Source organism: Bufo gargarizans, chromosome 5 (genome assembly GCF_014858855.1).
Source record: "Bufo gargarizans isolate SCDJY-AF-19 chromosome 5, ASM1485885v1, whole genome shotgun sequence".
In the NCBI taxonomy this organism is placed as follows: Eukaryota; Metazoa; Chordata; class Amphibia; order Anura; family Bufonidae; genus Bufo; species Bufo gargarizans.
In genome coordinates, this window is record NC_058084.1 from 294,200,216 (window position 1) to 294,225,648 (window position 25,433).

At 38.9% G+C, this 25,433-nt stretch overlaps 1 protein-coding gene across 6 annotated transcripts in view; it reads right to left on the bottom strand.

Annotated features, from left to right (window-relative positions):
- LOC122938086 (cadherin-10-like) overlaps positions 1-25,433 on the bottom strand; it is a 516,432-nt gene that overhangs the window by 258,395 nt on the left and 232,604 nt on the right. For all 6 annotated transcript variants that reach the window (XM_044293379.1, XM_044293378.1, XM_044293374.1 and 3 more), the window contains 2 exons: positions 25,180-25,347; positions 15,206-15,393 (listed from right to left, as the gene is read on the bottom strand). In XM_044293379.1, coding sequence (XP_044149314.1) covers positions 15,206-15,393; positions 25,180-25,347 — 356 coding nt within the window. The remainder of the gene's footprint in view (positions 1-15,205; positions 15,394-25,179; positions 25,348-25,433) is intronic.

The window sequence follows — 25,433 nt, forward strand, 5'->3', positions numbered from 1 at the left end:
CTGGAAGACAGAGTGGAGCGTAACCGACTGGAAGCATTATCTGCTGCTATCCAACCGACCAATCACTGTAATGCCAGTAACCAACAAGGCTATGGCATTACAGTGAGGGCCAGTACTTTTACTGCACATTTATTGGCTGCGTAGCAGGCAAAAAACGTGCGGGGATGAAACTTGAGCATCACGCTCGAGCACACGCGGTGTTTGGCCGAACACCGCAATGTGCCGAACAATGCAATGCTCAAGTGAAAATGGTGCTCTCTGCCTAATATAATACATTATATCACTACCTATACATATCTACTGTACAGGGAAAATACGCTAATAAAAATACATTCCAGTCTAGAACTGGTAGCAAACTAGAACATGAGTCTACAATGTCATTGTCTCTTGACTGTGGTACTTCAAGCTGATAGCCGACATGAAGAAATAGTTTTGTCCATAAACCCATCTTCAGATTGAAGAAGCTGCACTAGGCCAAACTATCTCCAATGCCAATTGTAATCCACAGGATGGAATTTAACTCATGGTGAATGTCACGTCTGAAAGTTATCAGTGACAAGCTCTCAGTTACAGACGTGGACAAAATTGTTGGTACCCTTTGGTCAATGAAAGAAAAAGTCACAATGGTCACAGAAATAACTTTAATCTGACAAAAGTAATAATAAATTAAAATTCTATAAATGTTAACCAATGAAAGTCAGACATTGTTTTTCAACCATGCTTCAACAGAATTATGTAAAAAAATAAACTCATGAAACAGGCATGGACAAAAATGATGGTACCCCTAGAAAACACAGAACATAATGTGACCAAAGGGACATGTTAATTCAAGGTGTGTCCACTAATTAGCATCACAGGTGTCTACAACCTTGTAATCAGCCATTGGGCCTATATATATGGCTCCAGGTAATCACTGTGTTGTTTGGTGATATGGTGTGTACCACACTCGACATGGACCAGAGGAAGCAAAGGAAAGAGCTGTCTCAAGAGATCAGAAAGAAAATTATAGACAAGCATGTTAAAGGTAAAGGCTATAAGACCATCTCCAAGCAACTAGATGTTCCTGTGAGTACAGTTGCACATATTATTCATAAGTTTAAGATCCATGGGACTGTAGCCAACCTCCCTGGACGTGGCCGCAGGAGGAAAATTGATGACAAATCTAAGAGACGGATAATCCGAATGGTAACAAAAGAGCCTAGAAAGACTTCTAAAGAGATTCAAGGTGAACTTCATGCTCAAGGAACATCAGTGTCAGATCGCACCATCCGTCGTTGTTTGAGCCAAAGTGGACTACATGGGAGACGACCAAGGAGGACACCATTGTTGAAAACGAATCATAAAAAAGCAAGACTGGAATATGCCAAACTACATGTTGACAAGCCACAAAGCTTCTGGGAGAATGTCCTGTGGACAGATGAGACAAAAATCGAAGTTTTTGCCAAGGCACATCAGCTGTATGTTCACAGACGAAAAAATGAAGCATATCAAGAAAAGAACACTGTCCCTACTGTGAAACATGGAGGAGGCTCTGTTATGTTCTGGGGCTGCTTTGCTGCGTCTGGCACAGGGTGTCTTGAATCTGTGCAGGGTACAATGAAATCTCAAGACTATCAAGGAATTCTAGAGAGAAATGTACTAGCCAGTGTCAGAAAGCTTGGTCTCAGTCGCAGGTCATGGGTCTTGCAACAGGACAATGACCCAAAACACACCGCTAAAAACACCCAAGAATGGCTAAGAGGAAAAAATTGGACTATTCTAAAGTGGCCTTCTATGAGCCCTGACCTCAATCCTATTGAGCATCTTTGGAAGGAGCTGAAACATGCAGTCTGGAAAAGGCACCCTTCAAACCGGACACAACTGGAGCAGTTTGCTCATGAGGAGTGGGCCAAAATACCTGCTGAGAGGTGCAGATGTCTCATTGACAGTTACAGGAAGCGTTTGATTGCAGTGATTGCCTCAAAAGGTTGCGCAACAAAATATTAAGTTAGGGGTACCATCATTTTTGTCCATGCCTGTTTCATGAGTTTATTTTTTTACATAATTCTGTTGAAGCATGGTTGAAAAACAATGTCTGACTTTCATTGGTTAACATTTATAGAATTTTAATTTATTATTACTTTTGTCAGATTAAAGTTATTTCTGTGACCATTGTGACTTTTTCTTTCATTGACCAAAGGGTACCAACAATTTTGTCCACGTCTGTATGTATTGTGCCAGCAACATAATAGAAATACTTATTCAAAGCAGAACAGTGACATCTGAAACTGGTCTGGTATACACTTTAGCAGTCCTTTGTTTCGTCACTTTGACTTCTACCTTTCTGACATTACCATCTTTACTTGTCAATGTATTTATGACAATTCCCAAAGGCTAGTTGTTTCTGCTTTCTTGACTATCTTTCAATAACACGTTTCCATCTTTGACATTGGGACCGGTCTCAATCCATTTCTTGCGACTTTGTAAGGTAAACAGGTATTCTCTCCTCAATCTCTTCCAAAACGTATCAGCCAGGCACTGGACTTGTTTCCATTGCTTTGGGTGGGTTGCTTGTCTGATTCTATTCACCCGATTGGAGACATATAAGAAGAATCTCTTTGTAGTGTTGCAGATATAGCCTAGGACAGTTCTACTGTCTGTAAAGAAATTCACAGCATCTAGGCTTAGGTCTATCTCATCTCTCACTAGCTCATACAGTTCAACTGCTAGTACAACTGCACATAACTCTAGGCGTGGAATTGTATGTGCCGGCTTAGGGCTCAGTTTGGATTTTACCATAACAAATCCAACATGGCAGACATTTCATGGATTGTTTACCTTCAAGTAAGCGACTGCACCTATTCCTATAACAGATGCATCTGAAAAAATGTACATGATAGCGTGAGAAAGAAATCACCGTGGCACTTACCACTGGTCACAGAGTTGCTGTTTGCAGTTTATTTCTTAATGCACATTGTGGAAGCAGACAGAACACAGGTGAATGGATAGGCTACAGCTGTTTCGCGCTGTGTTGCCCTTTGTCAAGCCTCCTGTGACGTGACGTGAAAAAATGTACAGTTCTCTTTTGCAGGTTTGTGACAATGTAACAGTAACATAACACCTGGATATTTGTAAACATTGTAAGGCTTGCAAAGACTCTGTCCATTGGACCAATTAATGGAGTCTTTCTTGTGGAAGTAAGGCATCCCACTCACTTTCTCCACTTGACAGTTCACAAACTAAGGCTTTACCTTTTATGGTGACAGGTGCTACAAACCCAAGAGGATCATGGAAACTGTTCACAGTGGAGAGAATTCCTCTTCTTGTGAATGGCTTTTCTGCTAAAGAAACCTGAAAAACAAATCAGTTTTTCTCTAGATCCCAGCTTAGGCCTAAACTCTTCTGTAAAAGAAGGGTGTCTGTTCCCAAGCAAAGGTCTTTGAGATCTTTAGCTCTGTCTTCCATGGTGAAAACTTCCATGACTTTTTTGTTGTTAGAGGCAATCTTATGTAGTCACAAATTAGACTCTGCCAGCATTTGTTTTGCTTTGTTGAGAATGTTGACTGCTCCTTCAGGTGTGTTAGCTGGAGCAAGTCCATTGTCTACATAGAAATGTCTTATTACAAAGTGATTGGCATCTTGACCATAATGTTATGCACCTTTCTGGGCAGCTTTGCACATAAGCACAAAAACATGCACTTTCATTCTATACTCTGTTACCTCTTTATCTATGTCGTTACCCTTGTACCACAGTAAACGCAGGTAGTCACGATGGTCCTCTCTCACTATGAAACAATAAAACATCTGTTGCACATCACCTGTGAAGGCAATAGACTCTTTCCTGAAGTGCAAGAGGACACCCAGAAGTGTGTTGTTTAGATCTGGGCCCCTCAGTAGTACATCATTTAATGAAACATCTTCACTGGAATCAAACACAACTCTTATTTGGTCTGGCTTGTGTGGATGGTAAACACCAAATATTGGCAGATACCAGTGTTCTTTAACTTCACTCAGTGATGGTGCTACTTCGGCATGATTATTATCAAGCATCCTTTTGAAGAATTCTGCAAAGTCTTTTTTTCACTTCAGGTTTTCTTTACAAAGTTTAACATAGTGTGTTCAGGCGCTTCATAGCTTGCTCTCTGTTACTAGGTAAATAACACCTTGGTGTGTGAAAGGGTAAAGGAGCTGCCCAATAGTTGTTTTCATCTTGGAAAGTCTCTATATCTATGATATGGAGTAAGGCTTGGTCATCTATAGACATTGCTTGTTTGTCATCATCTTTTATTCTCTGGAATACTGAGTTCCCTAAAGTGTCAGACTCCATGCCACTATTAATGTCTCTATTGTAACTAGAAGGAAAGTCACGGTATGGTTTTAGGGTGTCATGGGTTTCTTTAACAACATAGCTATTCTGGCATGGACTAAGAAGGGATGTGCGTCCATTCACTAGCACAGATGTCTTTGAAGTGTTGACACTGTCAGGCCAATGTGCTGCTCCCAGACAAACTTCTCCTACTATAACCCACCCTAGGTCAGCTCTTTGAGCATAGGGGGCATTAAAGGGCCCATTAATTTGTTGGCTTACCTTATACACCTGTAGATTGTCTCTAACAAGAAGTAGAAGAATAGAGGCATTTGTCTGGATAGCTGTAATTGAGATGAGGATGATGAAGGACCACTTCTGGTAAAGGGATCTCTGATTTATCATCTGGTATCATATCACACTCTTTCAAAATGGGAAGTAAGAGATGGACTTTCTTGTCAAGAGACTCAATAGTAAAGTCAGTAGCTCTTCTTCCTAAAGTTTCTATCACTCCTGCACATGTCTTTAGGGTGTATAGGACTGCACTCAATGTTATTTTGAAAGCATAAAAAAAGTCTGACGTTGCCAGTGATCTGTTAATCTGTTCATCCAGAACCAAATACATCATATCTGCCTTCTCCTATTTCCATGTGAGGTTCACTATTGCTAGGCAGATCTTGGAACATGACCGTGGATTTGCACAGTCACCAAAGATTTCAGTGCATTTGTACATTACTGGGGTAGCTGAATTATCTTTTTGCTCCCTCCCTCATCTTTTGGTGCTTCAGTGATCTCTAGTGGTTGATGCAATGTATCAGGGTGTAAAGCTGTGATGTGTCAGTTACTGCCACATTCTGAGCAATCCACTTGTATTTTGCAGTCTTTGGCTATATGCTTAGTGGATTCACAATACTTAAAGCAGATGCTGTTTTGTCAAATAAGGCCTTGATAAGTTTAATTTTGAATCCTTTTCACTTGTTTAGAGGATGGGCCTTTTTATGAAGTAGGCAAAGTCTGTCAGGGCCTTCAAAGGTGTTTACCTTGTAGCTGCATGGACAGTCTGGGACCTCAGAGGGAACCGTTGTCTTGTGGGCGATCACTGAAGTCCTAATGTAGGAACTAGGTTTCTTTTCTGCCTTTGGCAGTTGACTGTTGATGTTGGAGGAAAAGCTGGGATCACACCTGATCTTAGCTTGCTGCTGTACAAACCTAGAAAACCCAAGGAAAGGGGGGAAGGGGACATCATGCTCTTCTTTGTATTTGGCTCCAACACTTACCCATTTTTTTCTTGTAGGTTGTGAGGTAGTTTCTCCACTATAGGCTTAGTACCGTTGGCGGTATCTAAATGTGCAAGTCCTCTTAAATAGCCTTCTTCTTTGGCACACTGGACTTCCCGAAGAATATCACCCAGCTCTTGCAGTTTTAAATTGTCTTTGCTGTTTAGCTTGGGGAAAGACTCATGTCTTTTCATTAGAGCACCTTCAATTGCTTCTGTTGATCCATATCTTTCCTCTAGCCTTTGCCAGGCCATATCAAGTCCTGCTGAAGGGTTAAATATGTATATCCTGCGCATCCTTCTTGCATGCTCTGCTGACTCAGTCCCAAGCCATTTTATCATCAGGTTTAGCATCTCAGCTGCTGATAAGTCTTTGACTGCATTCAGAAAAGAAGACTCCCATGCCCAGTAATTCTCGGGGCAGTCATCAAACTTGAGAAAGCTTACTTAAATTCAGTTGACTCTGGATTGGGGAACTGTTTTGTTGCATTGCTGCTTGAAAGTTCTTGGGCATTCTCTCTTGTGCGTTCTACTAAAGAAAGGGGTTTCTTAGGCACATCTGGGCTTTCTTAGATAGACCCACTTCCAGAATGCTCAATATCAGCATAAGCCGTAGCTTAACATGAGCTGCCTCTGCTTTGGCGTGAGCCCTGACTAAAAGGGCACTTGCTGATGAAATCTGACTGGGCCTTGATGATTTAGACAGGTGTGAGCATGTATCTTCTTGCTGGACACTTGGCATGCTCTCCCTGCCTTGATGTGTCCCGGGTAGCTGATCTTCAGCCTTATACTGTCTTCCTGATCTTAGACTCATTCTGTCTGTGCAGTGACTCCTATCTCCAGGCTTGTTTCGCTACATCTTTTCACTGTTCCACTCTCAAAACACTGACTATGTGTGGATCTAAACAGACAGCTAAACACTTGTCCTAGACTCCAGTAAACAGAAGACCACTGCTTGTGTTGTCTACCAAAGGAATCAAACTTTATTTTATTTTGTGAAACTGAAATACAATACAATAACAACATATCAATATACATAGAACAAACTAGTATGGCATAATTAACAGATAACACAACAGAAAGGCACTTACAGGTGATGATGGCTTAAGCCCCTTGGGAGAGAAGCAGACTGGCTGCATCCATAGAGAATAGCAATCAAAAATGGCTGAAGACACTTTCTAAACCAAGGGTCACTTCCTACCTGAGTGATTTGCATAACCTGGGTAAAGCTGCCACTCACTTTTACCACTTGATGGCAGTGATAAACTGCACAGCCTATATAGATAACCATAACTTAATTAGCCTATAAAGGTAGCACAGTTATACTTGGGTGCAAAGCTTGACACAAAACCAGTATAGCCATGAAGCCAAACCCTTACATTGGTTATATACAAGGCCACATTTTATTTATACTTACAAACAAAACAGCATGTACTATACTTGGTTTATTCTTGAATTATTTTCAAGTCATTTCTTCACCTAGAGTAAATATTCATTTTACTGACTTTGTCCTATATCTAAATATCCTGGCAAACGGCAGAATAGCTTACTAGGTAACCCCCTGGCACCCAGTATGTGGGATGTATGCCCCAGCAGCCATTGTCTATCCCTTTAGCATGGCACCATACCATAATCTCAGCTTCTCACTCCCATCTCAAGAATTGTCAAGCAGCAACAGTTCTTGGTATGTGCTACCCCAGACAATCAGGTTACAGAGGTTATCTGGCATTATCATATTGATGGCCTCTCCTCAGGATAGGTCATCAATATGAGATAGGCAAGGGTGACCCTACCAATCAACTATTTGAGGTAGCTGTCTACTCAAAGATCACCAAGCATAGTGCTGTCCATTTGATAGCGGCTATGCTTGGTTTCACTTGAATGGGACTGAGCTTGCTTAGGCAATGTAACTGATGCACAGTGACATCATAGGCCTAGGAAGAGGCCTAAGTGCTCACGGAGGTCCACAACCTCTTTGAACAGCTGATTTATGGGTTCTTGAGTGTAAGACATTCATGACCTATACTAGGAATAGGCCAGCAGTATCAATATCCCAGAGAACCTTTTTAATTCCCAACAACCATAGTTTGGAGGACTCACTAATAACATATTTTTTAGGGTGTCCTATCACATTTCATAATCTAACTCTTCTCCATTCACCCTTGAAACAACATTCCTCTAAACCAAATCCTTTCAATTCAACAGCATCCACCACACCATATATGCTCAGAAGCAGCTTTATATAATATAAATTACCACCACCACATATTTGTATTCATGAATTTTAACTAAAAGAGTTAAGTCTAGGTAAAACATTTTTAACACATACGCTGTCCATTTTTAATAACTTTATGATGTATAGTTCTTTATGTATAGTTTGTCTCCTGTGATCCATCTTCACCTTTTTAATGAATTTTCAGTCTGTGTTCTCTGGTTTGGGAATTCATTGCTCATAAATTTTGCAATCTGTGTTTAAATGCAGAACCTGTGGGACTCGATGTTCTCTTGCTGTTGTTGACTTCTCTCTGAGGTGTTAAATTAGGCGCAGAAAATTCTTTGTGATAATTTATTGTTGGCTCCTCATTAGAATGACAGTTTGATTTTGTTGCATTGTATTCTGCTTCATGCTGTTCACTGTTGCAAAGATAGTGCTAATTTCCATGAAATTCAGTTTGATATTTTTTTGGAAAGTATTCTAAAATGTTTTATCTTGAATGCAATCATGTTTATTATTCCAAAGAGCATTAGGCACAAGAATACAGTCTAAACTGTGCTTTTTCATTTAGAAAAATGTTGTAACGTATAAGAGGAACTGTCCAATGTAATCACATTAACAAGATAATGGAATGCAGTTATTGCAAGCGGTGTCTTAATTAATTGTTGCAATCCCCTTGGCAGAAGGTGCTCTGTGAAACCTCATTCATATCAATTTCAGAATTTATAACCGCAATCAAGAACACTTAGGGTATATCAATATTAAGCAACCATGCACTCTACCATATTATGGATCTGTGATGGATGAACCTAAAATATGACATTCATAAACTGCTTAGGGCTCATACAAAGTACTGACAGTGCCTCAGATTTTGTATACAGACCCATGGAGGTTTTATTCTCACAGAATAGCTATAAAAAGTAGCTTATAACTTTTCCATAGGGAAATATTCAGTCACCACAAGTCATGTTAATGTTGCCTTTTCACCCACATTCACACAAGGCATTTGAAAACCATAATGAAGTCATGTTTACACAAAGCAGTTTGGTGCAGTTTACATATTGATTACTTTTTAGCTAAAGCCATGAATATTAGGAGTGCTATTTATGTATTTTTGTGGAGAGTGCCTAGTAAGCATAGGAAGTCGTAAAAGCCATGCAATGCTCCTCTGGGAAAAGGGTATATAAATTATCTCTCTTTCCAAAAATAAATTAAAGCTATGCCTCTGGTGACATCATTTAGAAGGTAGCTATCCTATAAGTCAATGTTTGACATGTTAAAGGGGTATTCCTATCACAGACAATGGGGGCATATCTCATAATGGGGGCATATTGTATAATACAACACCCATAGAAGTTTTTTTATGCTTTCTTTACTTCTGTGTGCCTCTGATTTTATATTTGGGCAGGTAGATTTTTTTTCAGATACTTTGAATCTAATAGAGAATATTTTAGTAATACAGTCCAATAATTGGATACCATAGAGAACTGAAGCACACAGAGTTATACACTCACATATGTTATACTATATTCATTGAAAATACTGTATAAACTAGTGCTGTAGATTAGGGATGTGTGAACCTGTGGAAGTTCGTGTTCGCCAGGTTTTGCCGAACTTCAGGTCAAAGTTCGGGTTCAGGACCTAAACTTGACCTGAACCTGAACTCCATTGAAGTCAATGGGGACTAGAACTACTTTATTATTTCCCGTTATAACATGGTTATATTGGAAAATAATAGCATTCTTAAGACAGAATGCAAAACAATATAGCCGTTTAGGGGTTAAAAACAAAAACTCACCCCATCCACTTGATCGTGCTGTAGCAGCTTCTTCTATATTCACTGAACAGGACCGGCCAAAGGATGTGCGATATGCGTGTTGTTGTTACCATGTGGGTGAGAGCGGTGATGTCATCATGCACTTCGCAGGTCCTTTTTAGGTCCTGTTCAGTGAAGATAAAAGAAGTTGCTGCAGCGTGATCAAGTGGATGGAGTGAGTTTTTTTTTTTTTTTAAGCCCTAAATGGCCTTATTGTTTTGCATTCTGTCTTAAGAATGCAATTATTTTCTGATATAACCATGTTATAACGGAAAATAATAAAATCACTACAGCGAAAAAGTCCAGGTTCGGGTCCGGATACCCGAACTTGCAAAGTTTAGTACGAACCCGAACTTTACAGTCTGGGTTTGCTCATCCCTATCCCCATCCTGTAGATCATACATATCTAAAAGTTAAAATATTAAACATATGTGAAAGGGTGCATTTTTGGCATGCATTTTACCCAAAGTAACCAACCATAGAACATGTTTAAAAACATTTTAATGTGTTTGTTAGATGCAGCCTATTAATATGATCTGAATGATCTTTGCATTTCCTCTTTTCATAGTCTACATTCACACGACGGTAAAAAAGGTCCATTAAAAATGAAAAGGATTTTTTTTTTTCCTGATGCCCTTTTAGAGAAACAGGTGTTAAAAATGGTTCAATTGTATAGGGGCTGTCGGACAGACTATTTATGGACAAAAACGACTTTGTGCATAACCCCACAGACCACCATTGCCCTTAAAATGGATGTGTGACCGCCATAAAAAAAAAAAACTGGTGTCACACATCTGTTTTTCACTGTCATATGTATTGTTGAGCAAATCAAAGTGTCACAAATTGACTCCAATCCGAATTTTAGGAATCATTTGATTTGCCACAAAGCCGAATTTCCTCATACTTTGTGGTAACAAATTTTCCTGAAATGTAGGGGAAAAAAAAACATACTCACCTCTCACCACATCTTTATGTGACGTCACCACGACAGCACACTGGCCGGGCGCAGTGACGTCATAATTGATTTCCTGTGATTTCTTCAATTAAGATGGCTGTAACAGCCACTGTGCCAGCAAATTAATGAGGTAAGTATGTATTTTTTTAAACACTGATTAACTCCAGAAAGATCTCAGTGTTAATATCAGATGCCATGATCAGCGATAAAAGCAGCATCTGAGGGGTTCAATCATAGGGGGAGGGGCGATTGCCGTTCCCCATCTTTGGGCCCATTGCATAAAAAGAAATTAGATTTGTGGCAAAGTAATTCTTAATTCATTGAATTTCTTTTTTTTATAGTAATAGTACTAGTAGCAGGCAGGCACTCTAATTATGGGGTCATGAAGAAACCTTTTGTATAGATAAAAAATATGTTTATTTATTCAAATTAATAAAATATATCAGGATCTACACAATAGTGAGATGATCTGGCAATAAATGTTCTGATGATGTCTTGTATGTCGTTATTCTAGCAGTATATAGACTAATAAAATAATCTGGCAATAAAATATTCTGATGATATCTTGTATGTCGTTATTCTACCAGTCTATAGATAATAATAGTAGATAATAATAGCAGCATTACATAATTGGAGGAACATTGTAAATACAGATAGCAGCATGAAAAACCCCAAAATAGCAATAGCGGCTATGTTCTAGCCTGCCAGATGTTCAGGCGATGTGATGGAATTCTAGCAATAACTCGTCAGGAGTGACAATGACAGTAGCAATATCTAGGCTGGTTGTATCAATGTTCCAAAGGCACTATTTCAATGTCGGCACTGTTAGTAGTTGTAGCAGCAGAGATGATATTAAGGTGCAACGTGCTAATAGTAACAATGGTCCAGTGACAATGTTGCAACAATGTCAGCACCGTTGGTAACAATAGCAGCAATAATGGTGATGAAGTAAAATGGAGTGTAAAGCGCAATAGGAATTTGACTTGATCTTCTATGCGCAGAAATATCGCAGCTGTCCTCCAGACTCTGCGTCCCACGTGTTATGGCGGCGTCTCCGTGTTGCTTCGGATTATTCCGCTCATCCTAGGATTGGTGGTGGGTTCGCCTCTTCACTATGCTGCCGGATGAGCGGATGAATCCGAAGCAACACGGAGACTCTGCCATAACACGTGGGGTGCCGAGTCTGGAGGACAGCTGCACAGAAATATCACAGCTGTCCTCCAGACTCGGCGTCCCACGTGTTATGGCAGCGTCTCCGTGTTGCTTCGGATTTATCCGCTCAACCGGCAGCATAGTGAAGAGGCGAACCCACCACCAATCCAAGGATGGGCGGAAGAATCCGAAGCAACACGGAGACGCTGCCATAACACGTGGAACGCAGAGTCTGGAGGACAGCTGCGAGCGGAGGTTCTAAAATCAACGGGATAAAGGTCAGTTTGTTCTCTAAAATTGTGTGGGATGCCACACACAGAGACAAACAAACCGTGAGTAAACCATTGTTCATATAAATACGTTTTATATCTCATTAACTACGGAGGAACTGTTACCATTGAGTAATTGCTGTGACTTTTTCAATATTTCTGCGCATAAAAGATCAAGTCAAATTCCTATTGCGCTTTACACTCCATTTTACTTCATCACCATTATTGCTGCTATTGTTACCAACGGTGCTGACATTGTTGCAACATTGTTACTATTAGCACATTGCCTTTGGAACATTGATACAACCAGCCTAGATATTGCTACTGTCATTGTCACTCTAGAATTCGGTTACATCGCCCGAACATCTGGCAGGCTAGAACATAGCCGCCATTGCTATTTTGGGGTTTTTCATGCTGCTATCTGTATTTACAATGTTCCTCCAATTATGTAATGCTGCTATTATTATCTACTATTATTATCTATAGACTGCTAGAATAACGACATACAAGATATCATCAGGATATTTTATTGCCAGATTATTTTATTATAGTCTATATACTGCTAGAATAACAACATACAAGTCATCTTCAGAACATTTATTGCCAGATCATCTCACTATTGTGTAGATCCTGATATATTTTATTAATTTGAATAAATAAACATATTTTTTATCCATACAATAGGTTTCTTCGTGGCCACCTTTTTTGCTTGCATTTTCTTTTTTTTTTTTATTCTGTTGGGTTGACACATCCTAAAAATCCCCTTTGAAAGCCTTGGTAACCTTTTGTCTGCTTAGTCTTCTGCCTTAAGCTCCTTTTACATGGGCTGCTTATTAGGCACATTATTGGGGTAAATCATTCATATTAACGCTGGCTTCCAAAATTCCAATGCCAATGTGAAAGATTCCAGCAACAGATCTTTCTGCTAAAAACAACAATCTGCTGAGTAGGAATAATGAATCTCTAAAGGGACAAGTGATCATTATATTGATCACTAGAGATAGCCTTGCGGTTCGCCCGGCGGTCATTTCGTGGCAAATTTTTCTTGTTTGCGGTTCGCTGAACGGGTGAACATATGGCGATGTCCGCCGACGCCATAGTCTTTTACATTGTGAACAACTTTGACCCATGACACATCTATCAGGTGGTACAGGGCAGCCAATTGAGACGTTTCAGAACATGGACATACCCCCTACCTTTTAAATAAACCTGATCTGGCCGCCATTTTATATTCAGTCTTTTGCCAGTGTAGGGAGAGGTTGCTGTGTGGAGCAGGGACAGGCTGTTAGGGACACCAAACGCTAGCTAATAGGGCCACAAAAGTCCTTTTAAGGACTGGTATAGGTGTGCTATCGATAGGAGGGGTGGTGACAGTAGTAATCTCCTGTTACTTAGGGAAGTGTATTGGATTCATACCCTGAATACGATACACCCTAAGGGACTGAACCATGATTATGAGATTGCACACTTGTAATTGTGGTCCCACTCTGCTTACTTATAGTACTGATATTTAGATTTTTTCCATAGACTCAAATGTTACGCTGATCCTCCTTTTGGAACCATGATATCCCTTGTTCACATAATTATGAGAACTGAAGTTTAATGATTTGTTAACAAAAATGTGATAATAAGACCATGTTACTGATTTGCGCTGTGTTGATTACTGCCCTAAACTGTGCGGGACTTGAGTTACCTGCGTCCGATCCATGTGCACTATATAGGTACGTGTATTAGATGCATTGTGTGATTGACTGAGAAAGGCTGTTTGCCGAAACGCATCAATATTTGATATACATTGCAAGAAGATGAAATACATGAATACATTTTGAAGTGATATCATTGCTGACATCCTTCTATACAATTAATGTGGAGCACACTTCTTCCCGGTGCAACGCGTGAGGTGAATCGGGTGCCGGCTAGAGTTAATTTGCTTCTTCCAGAGTATCTATTTGTGTAAAAGGACCATTATTGTCCAGAGGGAACACTACTTACCATTGTCCTCCTCACACACAGGAAAAGGAAGGAATTATAAAATGTTCTTTTTAGGATTTTTATTTGTATTACAGCATGCTATATTATCATATTATTACTTTTTACTATTTCTATAACTTTTCACTGTGATAGGTTTGCATCCTTGATACACCAACTTACAGAGATTATAAAACTAAATGTCTAATTGTATTATTTTTCAATTGTAAACCAACCACATCTGAATTTTTATTGCTTTGAGTGGAGGTAGGATTTTTTATATTCAAGTTCACATATTGTGAAATAGTCATGTTGTCATCAATTGGCTGTTTCTTAGTTTGAATTCTATTTCTTATTACTGGAACCTATATAGTACACCAATTAAATATTGTACAACTTGGGGGTTCAGTGGCGCCTTGCATTGACGGGGTCCTAGGTTTGAATCTGACCAAGGACAAAATCAGTGTGGACTTTGTATGTTCTCCCTGTGTTTTCTCCAGGTACCCCAGTTACCTCCAAAGACATACTGAGCTTATAATGTGAGCTCCATTGGAGACAGAAAGAAATGAAAATGTCTATAAAGCACTACAGAATATGCCAGTGCTATATATAAAAGTGATTAAAACAAATAAGAATATGAAAATATGTGAAAATCTGACTTCTCATATAGAAAAACATCATCCAGAATTTTTGAAGATCAGAAAGACAAATCATTTCTCCTTTTCTATAATCATCGTAAGTAGTATTGCTATTAATTTCCATTCAAGGAAGGCGTTGCAATATTGATTAAAAGTGGAGTCAAATGAAAAGGGTATTCCAGGACTTAGATATTGATGACCCATTCTGAGAGCATCCAACATCCAACACCCCTACAGTCGGCTGTTTCGGGCAGCCACTGGCACCTCTGTGTATTTCCGGGGCCAGCATACTGCAGGTCAGCTCCTATTTACTTGAATGGGAGCTTAGCTGTCATACCAAGGCACTGGCACAACAAAGTAGACAGAGCCTTCTGTTTATGGCTCCATCCACTGTATAGTTTCCAGTGCCAGTGGTTGCCCAAAACAATTTAGTGCTGGGTGTCCGACCACCACTGATCGAATATTGATGACTCCATCCTGGGGATAGGCCATCAATACCTAAGTTCTGGAAAACCCCTTTAAAATATTATTCATAATTTCATTAAAATTTAGTAAGTAAAACACCAGTATAGTAAAGTTTCTACATAAGAAATCTTTGTTTGAACATTGTGAAATAGATTTAAAAAAATACCTTTCTTATAGCTATGACTCCATCCTGTGTTGTCTTCTCGGTGGTTATATCAAACATATTCATTTCATCTCCATCTATTATTCTGTATCTAACTTCTGCATTTCTGCCAATATCTGCATCTACAGCTTTTATATGACCAACAGCAGTTCCAGGAGGAGAGTATTCTGAGACACTGAGATGGTATGTATCTGAAAATGAAAGGTATAAAGGGCATTGCCAATATAATGTAATATATCAGTAATTGTAGTAGTAAATCTGCTAACATATTTTAGGCCACGCTTGTGTCACTAATGTAAGCTCTAATGAAATTGTACTTACAAAAATATATGGATTGGCTGCATTTCAAATGTTTTTCAAGTAAAATGTCACCTAGCTCTTCAAATTCATATTAAAAATAACTTGAAAAGGCCACAATGTAACAGTAAATTACAATACAACATACTTTTATTCTGTTTTATACTAGAAACATGGAAGATTAGACTAAAATAAAACAAACTATTGAGATCTGTAAGCCAGATTTGCATGGACCGATGTTTGGGACAATTATCTAGAACAATCATTTCTACTGTGCCACATATCACTTAATAAATTAGCAAAATGCTTGTTCATCATGTGAAATAATCAGGTACATCAATCATTGTTCCCAGTCAGCAGATAGTACTGTCCAAACAGCTTCTCAGGAACAATGGTTTTGTATGAGGACGAGTGATAGCAGCAGCCATTGCTCATTCTTATACTGTGGATGTGTCTAATCAACATAATTTAAAAGCTTAATCTCTCTTAAATAATACATTTCTATTATGGTACACAACAGGACCCACGTCCGGCTCCTTACAATGCAATATCACCTTATAAATTATCAATAACTACTAAGAGAGAGCTTACTATGTTTGAAAAGTTTTCCTCTGAAACCAGTCCACCAAGACACAAGTTATCCAGGCTCTATAGCCACCTCCAGAATTAGATATTCCAGTAAATCAAAATTTACTTTGCATAAACATTTTCTGACAGCCTTAACTTTCAGATTTTTGTCTACTGAGCTATATGAGTTCTTATTTTTTGTAGGGTGAACTGTAGTTTTTACTAGAACAGTTTTTGCAGTTAGTGTGGCTTTTTGATCACTTTTTTAATTTTTTTTTTGAGGGGACCAGATGCACACAAAAATGGTATTCACCGCACAGGAAAAAATATTTCTATATTTTAATAGTTTGGCCATTTTGTATTTTTTGTTTTGTTTATTTATTGTTTATGTTTATATTTGGAATTGAGAAAGGGGTGTGATTTGAATTTTTATAGGTTTTTTTTTGTATTTTATTTTATTTTTTAATTTTCTTCATAGTGACTTTTATTACCGGAATGCAACAACCAAACCGTGACCGTAGATCCTCAGGACCACCGGACATTGGATTACAGCTTTACATTGGATTGTAGCTTTACAGCTCTGTGCAGCCCCTGATAATACAGGTTGCTTTAATTAGGCTGTTAATGTGCAAGGAGTGACACCAGTGGGTGCGGAGTATATATACATTTATGGCAGGTTAATGAATAAGGAGAGATACCGATTGGTGCAGAATATAGCTACATCTATCACCATATGGTTATATATGGTCATGGGTGGGTGATATGGATTTGATGCGGCTGCACATACCATTTTGCATGGGGAGCGTTTGGCTATATACATAGGTGTTATACATATCCCCTGCTGTATTGCAAATGACCGAGTAGGCAGGGATTATGTGGTCATGTGGTGATCATATGATCGTCATGCGATTTGGGAGTATGACGCACGACGGGCGCTCCCCAGGGCCTGGATGACTTTGGTTGTTTGGAATGACATGCACATTGCGCTTTTGGAGACGTGAGGGAAAGTCCTGATGGCCGCATGGAACAGGCATTGCCAGGTTTCGTTAGGGTGGATATTGTCACTCTGTGTTAGGCTTGACAAAGGCTATGATGTAGCCGAAATGTTGCTGTCTGTTTTTATGGTACACTTTCTGTGAAGTCCGTCCAATAAAGAATTTACTGGAGATGCTGCTGTTACCTTTTATTACCCTTAAAGGACTGTAACCTGTGATTTTCCAATTGCTTGTCCCAAAGACCACAATAGAATACTATTGTTGTTAATAGGATTCTGAGACACTGTCTTCTCAGATGAGCCTCACGCATAGCATAGGCTCCAGGCTGTCATGGTAACTAATCAAAGCCCCACATATTTGCTGTGGGGGCTCTGATTGGAAGGTATAGGGAGCACCCTCCCACTGCCTAAACCCACAAATTCTGCAATCCCTATTGACCAAGACATATAAGCTGTTAAATGACTAGGTTTTATGTCATAGATGATCCTGGTCATTGTGGCTGGGATCCTACTATATTATATAGCTGGCATCTGTCACATATGAAGAATGCTCTTGTAGCCTGGTCCTGACGACCAGTTAAGCTTAATAATATATCTCTACATGACTATATGTTAAGGAGTTAAAATCCTTTCAAAACCTCAACCAAACTTGTGTAGCTATAAGCATGATGGACACAAATTAAATTGGTCATTTGGCGATTATAAACATTATAATTTTTTTCTAAGTGCTCTTTAAAAGAAAAAGGAAACATGAAAGATTGGTGGCAAAAAAAGACCACATGGTCCATCTGGTCTGCTGTTATATTATGTCTTATTTATCTTAGGATAGACATATGTTTATCCCAGCCAGCTTTTAATTCACTAATGGACTCATTAAATGCATTTGCACATGAATTGACTTCTAATGTGAAATGCTAGTTCGAAAAGGTCATAATTAAAGTTGTTGTTTTTTTGAGAAGCAGGGGCATTCAGGCAAAAAACTAATGGAAAAAATACACATTGTCATCCAGAGAATAAAAATATTATTATATTCACATACATTGTATGACATACCTTCTTAATCATTTAATTCAGGTGTTTTATGTCTGATTGACACATCTGTATAAAATCCAGCCCCTAGCCAGTCTCCCTTTACAAACATTTGTAAAATAATTGGTCATTCTAAAGACCTCACTGAATTTGAGTTTGGTGCTATAATAGGATTCTATGGCAAATAATCAGTTTGTGAAATTTCTTTTGTTCTAGATATTTAATGATCAACTGTAAGTGCTAATATTGCAATATAGAAGTACTAAAGGACCCATTACATGGGCCAACATTTGAACAGATCATCGCTAACCAGTGTTACTAGTAATACTGGTTAGCGATCATCTGGCGGTATAAATGTACACCGCCGATTACCTGATGAACAAGCAAAATGCTTGTTTATCAGGTAATTGCAGCACAAAAAAAAAATCATTGTTTCTCAGTGACAGATCGTGCTGTGTAAACACAATCTGCTGCCGGGAAACGATGGAGGAGCTGAAGGAGCTTTCTTCCTGACAATCTGCTAGATTCTCGTCCTGTGTAAAGGGACCATTAGGAACCACAGCAATTTAGCCACCGAGTACTAAAGTGCTTGTGTTCTCGGGTCCTCTGGCTGAACACATAGGTATGCTTGTGTGTTCTACCGAGCACCCGAGCACAATGGAAGTCAATGGGAGAACCACTGGCACCCCCTGGTCGGAAAAGAAGAGAGTGTCTGGTTCATAAAAAAAAAAGTTAGAAATTTATGAAAACCCCATCAAAATGGTTTGGAAACATCATTAAGAGGATGATTGGATGTGTCTTAGACTCCCATTATGTACGACATACAATAGACAACCACACAAAGGCTATATGCCAAAAGACAGGTATGTAAGAGCCATCCATCTATCCACGAGACAGATAACAACCAGCATACCTTACAATGGCAGCCTCGTTCACTATGAGATACTCCAAACCAGCTCTCATCTGACACATGGATAGATTGATAGCTTGCATATACCTGGCTTTTTGCTTAAAGCCTTCGTGTGGTTGTCTATTGTATCTCATAGATAATAGACGTCCAAGACGCATCCAGCCATCCTATTAATGATTTTTCCAAACCATTTTGATGGGGTTTCCATCAATTTCCAACCTTTTTTGAGAACCAGACACCCTCTCTTCTTCATAGCAGGGGGTGCCTGGTTTGATGCTCGGTTCTCCCATTGACTTTTATTGTATTAAATTGTATGAACTTCATGACATGGATTTCCATAGTCAAGCAGCTTCATGCAAGCCTTTAATAACCAAGCACAATTTTAACCGTATGATAGAGTGGTGTAAAGCATGGCACCAATGTCCTCTGGAGCTGTGGAAACATTCTGTGAAGTGGTTAATCACACTTTTCTATCTGGCAATCTAATGTACACATCTGGGCTTGGCAAATACTAGCCAAAAGTTTTCTGCCTGACTGCATTGTTCCAACTGTAAAGTTTGGTGGAGGAAGAATAGCACAATGGGATTTTTATTTTATTTTTTAGGGGTTAGCCTAGACTCTTTAGTTCCAGTGAAGGGAAATCTTAATACTTCTGCATACCAATATATTTTGGGCAATTTCTGCTCCCCAGTTTGCGGGAACAGTTCTGGGGAGGTTGTTGTGGAAGAACTTGACTGGCCCACAACAGAGTCCTGATTTTAACCTCTCAAAATCCACAAACCAGGCTCTTATGTCCTAAATCAGTATCTGACCTCTCAAATGCTTTTCTGGATGAATGGGCACAAATTTCCAGCGTCAGTGGTGCCCGAATCACAGTGACCTATGAAAATTGCAGGTAAGGGTTCAAAAGTGTGGGCCACTTTCAATTCACAAATTAAAGAGATATTCTGAGATGATTTTGCATGGAATTCTTCTTTAATAAAAAAAAAATGGTACTATAGGCTTCTCATAGTTTGGACCTGTCCAAATGTCTAATAAATCTTATATACTGTTTCACATTTTAATTATCTTTTGGACTGCTTTAAAAGGCCACTTATGTAAATATTATATGCATTTTTATAAGAAAAATGGTGTAGCATGTTTTAAAAAAATAAATAAAATAAATATATATATATATATAATTTATATTATTATTATTATTATTATTATTATTATTATTTTAAGTCACTCCATGTATACCAGCTCCTATCTTGGCTTCTTAACCTACTTAACCCATTTGTGATATATTGTGTATATGCAGTGGCTGTCATATGTGTATGATGTACTATATGCATGGAGCAGTCTCACAATCTAAGCTGCTCTCTACACTGAGTGTCGGCTATGTAAAGTAGTTGACACCTGCCAATGATAACCAGGATCAGAGCTAATTGTAATCCTAGCCATTTAACTCCTAGATACCGACTGTAGCACCTAAGAGGTAAAAAAAAAAAAACTCTCTTCTGTCCTCCAATCGGCCCCCCAGCAGGAAAATCAAGGAGTTCTGTTTGGTTACTCTAGAAGCCTGGAGCAGTTTGAAGGCTCCTAGGCCTGTCATAGTCTGTCTGCTAAGCCCTGCTTCAGGCAGTGCATAACAGGCAGTGTGGAGAATTCCATTGGACTGCAAAATTAAAAATGTTGCAGACTTTGGCATAAGTGATCAAACCATCACAGGTTTAAGTCCCCTAAGTAAAACTAATTAAATAAAAATACATTTTTAAAAATGTAGAAAAACATAATCATATACAATTTTTTTTTTAAATAAACTATAAAAAAAATATTGTATTGCAGTATATAAAAATATCTAAAATATTAAATTGTAAAACAGTAAAACACTAATACAGTAAACACTATAATGGCGAAAGAAACATAAACATGTACAAATTGCCAGATTTATTTTTGTTGCTCTGCCTCCCTAAAAATATTGAATAAAAGTGATCAGAAAGTTGTATTTACCCTAAAAAATTGTGCTGATAACTACAGTTCGCCCTGCAAAACAAAAGCCCTAAAACAGCTCTGTAGATGTAAATATAATATTAAAAACAAAAGGTATTGGTTGACAGAATATATATTTTTTTTTCTTAATAGTCAAACAAAATACAATATAAATACTATATTGCCTCAATCAGATAAACCTATAGAATAAGGTCATTGTGTCATTTTTAGCACTAGGGGATTTTATAAAAAGATAATCCAAAATACAATGACATATTTGCACCTTTTGTTTCTCAATTTCACCTCACAAAGATAAGCTGAGGTTACTTTACTCTCTGAGAACATTTTGTCTGTCTGAGACCCTGAGACCACTACTACAGATGGAAAATATGTTATATTACATTTTTAATGGCATAGTACTGTAAAAAAAAAAATCTATAAAAAATGCTTTCTATGAATATTTAGTTAGAAAAATACCCATATATTGTGGTTGGGATAAAAGCGCTCTCTGTAAGACTTTGGTGGAGCGATCCCCATTTGATAATGTATTTACTCTGTTGGAATCTGGGCGATTAATTAATGTTAAACAAAAATATAGAGTAACTTAAATGTTATTTTCTAGATCTTGGACCACTATTGGAGGATGGTTTATCTGGGCAAATATTTTTTAAAGGATTTGGATAAATTAGCTGGGGATACGTTTTGGCAAAAAGTAATCTCTCTCATGTTTCACAGGTGGTGAGGAATGGGGAGGTTCTCCCTCTTTCCTCTTTAACACAAATTAATAATTTTAGTTGGTTTTGGCATTTTCAGATACTCTCATTTCTATTGTAAAAAAAGAAAGAAAAAAAACATCCCTTTTGGAAATAGACACTTCTTCACCTCCGAATGTTGTGATAGGGAGTTTAGGCCAGAAGGGTAAGATTTCCCAATTATATAAATTATTACTTAGGGCACTATTTAATAAGGTTGTCTCCCCGGGTCAAAGGGCTTGGGGAACTGACTGCCCAATGGTCACAAGGGAAGATTGGGGTAATATATTTGGTTATTTAAGATTAGTATTACACAATTTGAATCACACACTGGTTCAGTTTAATATTTTACACAGAGTTTCTATCATGCCAATTTGGCATAAAAAACGGGGTTTATGTTGTGATTCACAGTGGGCATATTTTCTGCATATGTTTTGGTTGCGTCAAGATCTAAAAGTGTATTGGGGCTCAATGCATAATTTTATCACCCATTAAATGAGGGCAACAATCCCGTTCACTCCTGAGTGTTGGATATTGAGTGATCTTTCCAAGGTTAACTGCCATAAGTATAAAAAGACACTTTTAGTTAGAATATTTTTTTGGGCTAGACTGTCGATTACCCGAGTTTGGGTCTTACAAAATACTCCAAAGCTTAATGAGTGGTTATATCTGGTTAATAAGGTTAAGAGATACGAGAATGTTTTATATAACCAAAGAAATTCTGGGGAAAAATGGTCCAGGGTATGGGGGGGTTGGAAGTGGTAGCTTTTTTTCTATTGATCCATTAGTTATATATATAGATATATACACTCACCTAAAGAATTATTAGGAACACTTGTTCTATTTCTCATTAATGCGATTATCTAGTCAACCAATCACATGGCAGTTGCTTCAATGCATGTAGGGTTGTGGTCCTGGTCAAGACAATCTCCTGAACTCCAAACTGAATGTCAGAATGGGAAATAAAGGTGATTTAAGCAATTTTGATCATGGCATGGTTGCTGGTGCCAGACGGGCCAGTCTGAGTATTTCACAATCTGCTCAGTTACTGGGATTTTCACGCACAACCATTTCTAGGGTTTACAAAGAATGGTGTGAAAATGGAAAAACATCCAGTATGCGGCAGTCCTGTGGGTAAAAATGCCTTGTTGATGCTAGAGGTCAGAGGAGAATGGTCTGATTCAAGGACTGATTCAAGCTGATCGAAGAGCAACGTTGACTGAAATAACCACTCGTTACAACCGAGGTATGCAGCAAAGCATTTGTGAAGCCACAACACGCACAACCTTGAGGCGGATGGGCTACAACAGCAGAAGACCTCCACTACAAATAGGAAAAAGAGGCTACAATTTGCACGAGCTCACCAAAATTGAACTGTTGAAGACTGGAAAAATGTTGCCTGGGCTGATGAGTCTGAATATGGCGTAAACAGAATGAGAATATGTATCCATCATGCCTTGTTACCACTGTGCAGGCTGGTGGTGGTGGTGGTGTAATGGTGTGGAGGATGTTTTCTGGGCACACTTTAGGCCCCTTAGTGCCAATTGGCCATTGTTTAAATGCCACGGGCTACCTGAGCATTGTTTCTGACCATGTCCATCCCTTCATGACCACCATGTACCCATCCTCTGATGGCTACTTCCAGCAGGATAATGCACCATGTCACAAAGCTCGAATCATTTCAAATTGGTTTCTTGAACATGACAATGAGTTCACTGTACTAAAATGGCCCCCACAGTCACCAGATCTCAACCCAATAGAGCATCTTTGGGATGTGGTGGAACGGGATCTTCGTGCCCTGGATGTGCATCCCTCAAATCTCCATCAACTGCAAGATGCTATCCTATCAATATGGGCCAACATTTCTGAAGGCAAAAGGGCTCCATCACCGTATTAGTATGGTGTTCCTAATAATTCTTTAGGTGAGTATATATATATATATATATATATATATATATTTTTTTTATGGATGGATTAGAGATGTATCGCATGGAGAGGGTATGGTTGAGTTGACTGGGAAGGGAATGGAAAAAAGAGGGTCAAGGGCTAATGATGGTATCGATTAGAGATGACCAAATTTCCAAAAGATTAATTTGCGATGATTCACATAAAAAAAATGCCTATTTCTGGGCTTCATAGAGCCTTTATATGTCTTGCAGTAACACGCATAGGGAGTGTGCTGGGGTAGTGAAATAATACTAATAGTTAACTATCAATAACACTTCACTTATTTGGGCAGTCAGGGGGCCAAAACCAGCCAAATAACTCAAGTTTTAACTCAGCCTTACAGGTCAACGTTAGTGTAAATAATAAGTGCACTCCTTTTACACCCTTTGTCATCTGATTCCACATAGATGTCTACAGGTATTAAACGCTTATACAAGTAGAGCCCCCAACAGAGTGGAGAGAGTGTCAGCAGTAAGTTTGTGTTGACATCACTGATTCACTGATTATTTTGCCATTCCTATGATCCGTCAGAACATTGGCACCCTGGCCACGCTTCACCTTCTGCCCACAGATGCGACATATGGCCATGTTCACCTCCTATGGTGCTTTGAAAAAAAACTGCCAAACCGCTGAGTAGGTGATCCCCCCCCCCCCCCCCCACAGCCTGCACTGACTGATTGCTACCACCGCTGCCTCTGTGAACACCCTGTGCCACTACTTCCCGGGCAATTAAGCTGCTGCAAAGCAGGTGGTCTACCCTGGGCATGTTTGGCTCCCGACCCCCCACTGCTGCCACCCTGCTGACTCCTAGCCATGCTATCATCTTGCTGACTCCACTGCCTCACAGGCAAGCTGCCACCCTCTTCTCCTGATGATGATGGAGACTTTTTTGCACCCGGCTCCCAAGTGCGATCGCCTTCATCATCATTGATTGTCTGCACATCACTTATGTTCTCCTCAATGGCCGTGCCACTCTCCTCATTACTACTTGCCCGCCTAGAGGAGGAAGCAATGGATGTCTCCTCCAGATCTTGGCTGGGCAGTAGCTGCTGACTGTACTCTAGTAGCTGTTCCGCCTTCACAGAGTTCCTTGCTCCATGTCCTCACATATGTAGCCGCCATTGTAGCGCCATGTTAGGAAAAATTGCGATTCGTTACCGCGATGCAAGAGGAAATTCACATTCGTTCAGAATCAGATTTTTACTGAAATTCTAAATGAATTTGACTTCATCAGCTTTGATTCACTCATCTCTAGTATTGATTAATCATGTATTTGTTTTAATTTTTCTGCTCCTTAAATAAAAAAAGAATAATTAAAAAATACCCTTTTCAATTAAAGTGTCCCTTTAAAAAAAGTTTCGTAAGGAGAGGTTGCAGAGTCATATTGTGATGTACTGTAGATAAGTAGATAGATATATATTCATATGAAACACATGCAGTACAAAAGCATATTTTTTTTTAATTATTAAAAGTGATAGATTTAAAATATTTACATACTGTATCCACTTACTCTGAGTAAATCTTGGTGGATTGTCATTTACATCTGTCAGGTTAATGTTCACAGTGGTAGTTCCAGATAATCCTCCCATCTGGCCCCCCATATCTTTGGCCTGAATAACAACTTGGTAATGTTCTTTGATTTCTCGATTCATGTTTGGCAAAGCAGTTCGAATAATACCTTTATGGAAGTAAAAATAATTGACACAATGAAAAATCTATACATATTCCAACTGAGTTATAAGAATTTATGTTTTAAATTCAATA